The sequence below is a fragment of the Lipotes vexillifer genome, unplaced genomic scaffold (genome assembly GCF_000442215.2).
Source record: "Lipotes vexillifer unplaced genomic scaffold, Lipotes_vexillifer_v1.1 scaffold261, whole genome shotgun sequence".
Lineage (NCBI taxonomy): Eukaryota > Metazoa > Chordata > Mammalia > Artiodactyla > Lipotidae > Lipotes > Lipotes vexillifer.
The window spans coordinates 267,068-273,315 of record NW_006778216.1 but is presented as its reverse complement, the minus strand read 5'-3'; the positions used below and the strand labels follow the sequence as shown (position 1 = coordinate 273,315).

The 6,248-nt window shown below is 47.8% G+C and overlaps 1 protein-coding gene across 1 annotated transcript in view; it reads right to left on the bottom strand.

Moving 5' to 3' along the window:
• Window positions 1–2,051, bottom strand: part of IL17RE (interleukin 17 receptor E) — an 11,022-nt gene extending 8,971 nt beyond the window's left edge. Inside the window, exons 1-3 of the mRNA XM_007451551.1 lie at window positions 1,875–2,051; window positions 1,512–1,527; window positions 114–211 (exon numbers count right to left, since the gene is read on the bottom strand). Of these exons, the coding sequence (XP_007451613.1) occupies window positions 114–211; window positions 1,512–1,527; window positions 1,875–2,006 (246 nt within the window). The 5' untranslated portion in view covers window positions 2,007–2,051. The remainder of the gene's footprint in view (window positions 1–113; window positions 212–1,511; window positions 1,528–1,874) is intronic.
• Window positions 2,052–6,248: the final 4,197 nt, after the last annotated feature.

Below are 6,248 nucleotides of genomic sequence, written 5' to 3'. Positions count from 1 at the left end.
TTCTTGAGCTCCTCTCTTTCCATCTCTCTTTTATGGCTGGAGAACAGAATGAGAAGCCAGAAAGAGAAGGGCTGTGGGGTGTAGGGCAGGGCTGGAACTGGCAGGGAGAGTACCTGAGCAGATGCTGGCATCGTGTGCCTCCTACAGAACCGGAACTTGTAAGACTTCTTGGATTTCTGCACCAGGAGGTGGAGCCAGCCCCACTGAAGACCTGCACAGGGAATGACACATTTACTATCCAGCCCTTCACGGCCCCTCCGCTACCTGGAGATGTGACCCAGTGTTGGACAGTCAGTCATTTTAGATCAGGGAGGGTAATGATAGCAAACTTCTTTAGTCCTGAGTTATGATACAATCAAAAAAGCTTTTTCTCTTCTTAAGTAGAGAAAAACTATGTATGTACAAAGATGTTCACGGTAGCATTATTTATAACAGTGAACAATTAAAAACTGTCAATTCTTAAGCAGTGTGTGGGCATTTAGTATGCCCCAGGCACTGAGCTAGGCAATGAAAATGTAGAGTTGAAGAAGACAGATCTTACTTTACAGATAGAAGGTAAAAATAGTAAACTCATAGAACTAAAACATTTTAATCCCAAGAACTGGTACCAGCTGAAAGGAGAAACACCTTCACAAAACAATACAACTGAACTCACAAATATCAATCATGGTGTGCGCTATTTTAGGAGGGCCTAATTCTCTGCTGAGGTTGACAACAGGACAAACATCTCTTCTAGTAGGATAAGTTTTACTAGCGTCAGCCTAGGGGCCCCCCCAAATTCCCCCAATTCCAATCTCCACTAAGAATGGCCCAAAGGACTGTTTCTCATACCCGAAGGATCTGACACCAGATGCAGGCACCAACAGCAGGGACAGTGGCAGAGCCAAGCACGCCAAGGCTTTGGGGAGGGGGAAAAGGCCGATAGGGTATGGCGAGGAATCTGGGCAGACCTTCCTGTGAAAGACGAAAAGGAAATCAAATGGTAAGGTCCCAGGAGTTCCCTCCTGCCTCAGAAAAGTTGGACTTGAGGCTGAGCTCTGCCACTTAACATCCTGGCCGACTGACCTGGGGCAAGTTACAGACTCCTCTAAGTCTCAGCTTCATCATTCATAAAGTGGAGCTGCTGTCAAGATCAAGTAACATAATGTGTGGGAAAATGCCTTACAAAGTATAACAAAATGTACCATAAAACAGGAAGGATCATTGTTGTATTACTGACTGGCGAGGGACCAATTAAGGGAGAGTGCCTGGAGATTTACCTGGCTCTCATTTAATCCTCCCCACAGCTCAGGGACAACTGCTTTCATTGTATAATCATTTCCACCGTGCTGCTATACCCCTCAGAAACTGTGCACTGCCTGAAGCCATGCATGGAGTATGCGGCGGAATTACAACGCAAATCCAGGCTCACCTTGTGCTTTCTCTTTGATACTATGTTACTTCCCAGGTTGAGAACCAAAAATTAGAATGGAAGAATGGGGAAGAGGAGCAGGGCAGGGAATGAGACTCACCTGTGAAACCGTCATCCTGAAGGCACAGGGCCCAGTAGGGAAAAGAAAGGACAGAAGTATAATTAGTAGGTATTCCCACGAGGAGCATTCTCCCTGGGGTCTTTGCCTCACATCACCTAATTTCGAGGTCCGCAGAAGCCAACAGCCCATCCACTCTGGCTCTTTTCTTCCCAGCTCCACCCTGCCCAGGCCCTCAGTGCACCAGGACCTTGACTATCCCTTGAAGACGATGTAGACAACACACTGAGGCTGCCATCAGAGCTCAGGGACTTGGGTAGCAGGAAACGACAGGTGGAGAGTGGGGAGCTTTACCAGCCTGTGCCAGCCAGGTGTCTCCACCCAGCAGCAGCAGGCACACCTTACCATGTGGGAGGCCAGCAGACAGAGGGTGCTCCAGCTGGGAAGGTAGGGGCAGCCAATACCAGCAGAGGCAGACAGGCCAAGGAGCAGCTGGACGAGAGGCAGGAGCAGGGCTGCCAATCCGGGGCTCCCCATGGGCTTCCGAGGGGTCAGGGTATCCAGAACATGGCTGCACCTCCTGAAGGTGGGTGGCAGGGCCTTGCCGTGAAGCAGCAGGGAGTGCAGAGCCAGCAGGAGCCCTCGCCTCAGCCTGCCCCTGCCCCGCCCTGCTCCAAAGCTCCTCCTGAAGCCCAACCAGCCGGCCAGGCCACATTCCTTCTCCTCCAAGTGGAGGGACTGAAGGACACTTGCCCCCCAGAAAACCCTACTCCCCTACCCGGAGGGCAAGGGGGCTCCTGCTCTGGCAGAGAAATAACAGGCAAGAGGCCGGCACAGGGTCAGGGGGATGGATGGCGGCTGCACCCACTTCGTAACTCCTCCTACTCCTGCAACACCCTGCAGATCAGACCCGCCCCTTAGCGTGCTCCTGGCCTTGAATCTCCCCTGGACACGTGCTTCATCCTCTCACTTAGAAGACTGACAGAGCCATGAAGCACTTCTCTGCAGTGGGTGCTGGATACCGAGGTGACTGATGCACCACTTAGAGCTGGGCAGAACAAAAAAGCACTATAGGATGCACGTAAACCTCACAAGTCCCCCTGTGCATCCTGGCTCCCACCTGGCTGACTTTCAGGACTAGGGTCCAGCTTTCTCTCTCTACCCGTTGGCCAGTTCCAGCACTTCTGCCAAAGGGCCTCCAGCTTCAAGCATCCACTCATCAGTACAGTCTGCTCAGGAAGCCCCAGGTCTCATAGCTGAGCCCTGGAGCTGAGGGAGTGGGCCCCACGCATTGACCTGGTTTCCTGTGGTTTCCGACGCTGAGAAGGCTCCATCCTCTGCGGGGACCCTCCACGTCGTCCCATGGCTTCCTCCTGCTCATGGAGCATTTCAACTGCTTCAGCCCTCACCTTGGTGACACACACCGTAGAAGGCTTGGGGCACACCTACTGGGTGAAGTGATCTTGAGACTGTTATTATCCCTCTGCACTTTCAGTAGCTTGATCACACCTATCTTTAAGCCAATTCTAGTTCTTAAGTCTTCAGGTCCACTGTCTAAAGACCCCATTGTACCCATTATCCTAAAAATACCCTCTAGCTTTTGAGTTTCTTAGAAAGACCCTTTCTTATCTTTATGTTTTTCCAGTGCCTAGCAATGGATGTCGTGAAATAGGTGCTCTGTAGTTGAATAAATGTAAATTATTGATGTTTCATCTAAGCAGCAGTTTATCTATTTCACATTTCATAAGCACTTTCATATTTGATCCTCCCAACCACCTTACAAGACAGGTAAGTGAGAATTATTCATTTCATAAAGAGAGAAATAAGGAAGCAGAAAGGAGAATGATTCGGTCAAGGTCTCTAGCCCAAGGAGCTCCAATTCTGCCATCCTCTCACAGTTCATTTCTCTTTCTACCATCCTTATGGCCTCTCCTCCCACTGCCTCATCCCCCTCTGCTCCTGGGAACCCAAAAGGGCCTGCCTGACACAGTTCTGCCTTTTGACCTTGAAGTCCATCACTGCACACAAATCAGTAAGGTGTGAAGGGAGAAAAGGGTGGCCTGGCCATACTAAAGACAGGTTAGGGAGTCTTCCCCCTCAATTTCACCTAGCCCACAATGGTTTAGATCTATACCGATAATGTGTTTTCTAATGCCGGGGGCGTGAAGTGAGAAACGTGGCTCCATTCTAGAATACTTTTCTCTTTTGACTCTTTTTATCTTCTGATTTGATTCTCACAGTGAAAATATTTGGTTAACTGCTCCCTGACCCTGGCTAAGGTATGGTAGGAGAAGCAGAAAAGAAATAACAGACACATACACACATGAAATAAAGAACAGAAAGGGAAGAAAAGGACCACAAAGAAAAGGCAGAGGAAGAAAGAAGAAAGGGGGAAAGGAGAGAGAAAAGGAGGTCTGTATTTTATTGTTTTGCTAGTTTATTGTGGAGCCTGTTCCAAAAAGGATTTAAAGTAAAAAGCACAGTGGGTGAATTCCAGCACACCGTGGGGAAGGGGGAGGGGGTCAGATCACAATTTGCTGAACTCCTATTATCAGGCTCTGGGCTGTGTGCTTTGCCCACATTATCTCATATTATTGGTACTACAACCCTTGAGGTCAGTCTTACTAAACACCTTACAGACTTGGAAACACTGGGAAGATTAAGTAACTTGTCCAAACACAAAATGGAGAGCTGAGACTCACCCCCGTGTCTTTCTAGCTCTTTCTGTCAGAACACACTGCTTGGGGAGATCTGTGGTTTCTGGGCCCTGTAGTCCACAGAAGTACTAGATTGAGGGGACTTCCCTGGTGGTGCAGTGGATAAGACTCTGCACTCCCAATGCAGGGGGCGTGGGTTCAATCCCTGGTCCGGGAGCTAGATTCCCACGTGTATGCCGTAACTAAGAGTTCTCGTGCCACAACTAAGGAGCCTGCCTGTTGCAACTAAGACCCTGTGCAACCAAATAAATAAATATTTTTTTAAAAAAATAGATGTCATGAAGGGCTTTAAAAAAAAAAAGAAGCACTAGACGGAACGATGTGATGAGTTGGTAGGATTAACAACATGGGGGGGAGAAATTGTAATAGTTGGAAAGAAAAAAGGATAGTAGGTCTTACAGGAGTGAGTTATCAGTGATCAGATTTCTAGAACAGTAGGGATTGTTTGGCAAGTGTCAACAAGGGGGGAGTACTTCTGTGGCTGGAACAGGAGGGGGCCAACTGGAGTAAAGGCAACAGAGGTGTGTGGTAGGCCTGCAGCACAGAAGTCCTGTCCTTTTGGAAGGGGGCCAAGGCCTATCTCACCTGTGTTTTGTGTCTGAATGAGCTGATCCAGACTTCACTCTCCAATAACCTTTACGTGGGGAGCAAGCCAGGCGCTCAGGAGGTCTTGGCAGGCCCCTACGCGTGCTCAGGTAGAGAGTACACTGTGGGGTCCTTGGGCAGCCATTCTTCCTGACAAAGCCTTACTCATGCATGCACGCTGGTCAGACAATGCAGCAGCATCTCCAGGCTCTTCCTGTAATGCCAGATTCCCAAGGTCTGTTGGGGCAACTGTGCCAACTGTTTGGGCACCCTGGGCAAGAAGGTCCAACCAATTAGACCAACAAAAACCAAGAGTACACAAGTGTTCCTTTCTTATTCCTGCTCTTCCAGAAGGGATCAATCTCCAGAATATCGATGCAAGAAGTTATGCTTAAGAGAAGAGGAAGGGACCCCCAATCTGAGAGGGGAACACCAACACTGCTCATCAAGGGAAGGGATTTTGATATTTATTAAGCACCTACTATGTACTATACAGTTTATATACATAATTTTATTTAATCCTCACAACAACCCTGGGTGGTAGACGCTATGATCCCCATACGTTAGATAAAAACAGAGGCTCAAATATCTTGCTCAAGGCAAAAGGTAGCAAAATGCCTGGCTAGATTTCTAACCTGAGTCAGTGTAATATCAAAAACTGTTCTTTCCACTATACCACACTGCCTTTCCCGTAGACTAGATGCTCACTAAGGGTTCTTCCAAGGCCTACACCCTCTAGCTCTGTAAACATCAGTGATTAATAACCATTCCTCACATTTGTATAGTGTTAGGGTTCTTAAAGCACCTTCAAAAGATTTTACCTCACTTGATCTTCAAAACAATCCTGTGAATTTGGCAGGGCTGATCCTGGTACTTGAATTTGTCTTCTGATTCAAATACAGTGCTCTTCCCACTAAATCAAGATCCCTTTCAAAGGGGATCTTGTTTACTTCAGGGAATACTACAACCATGAGGCAGGGGGAAAAAATGATTGGAAAGCCCCCAAAGCAGAATCCCAACAAGCCAACAAACAGAAAACTAAAATGAACCAAATGGCTCTCTTTTCATGTTGACAGTAATTTTCAGAATGGGTCTTTTCTTTTTTAAATTTTATTTATTTTTTGCTGCGTTGGGTCTTTGTTGCTATGCGCAGGCTTTCTTTAGTTGTGGCGAGTGGGGACTACTCCTCGTTGTGGTGCTCAGGCTTCTCATTGCGGTGGCTACTCTTGTTGCAGAGCACGGGCTCTAGGCGCGTGGGTTTCAGTAGTTGTAGCATATGGGCTTAGTTGCTCTGTGGCATGTGGGATCATCCCAGACTAGGGATCGAACGCATGTCCCCTGAATTGGCAGGTGGATGCTCAACCACTGCACCACCAGCGAAGTCCCTTCATAATGGGTCTTGAAAAGCACTACAAGATGTAAAGTACCCATTCTAGTAATCAAATAAATTTTTTTTTTTTTTTTTTTTTTTTAAGTG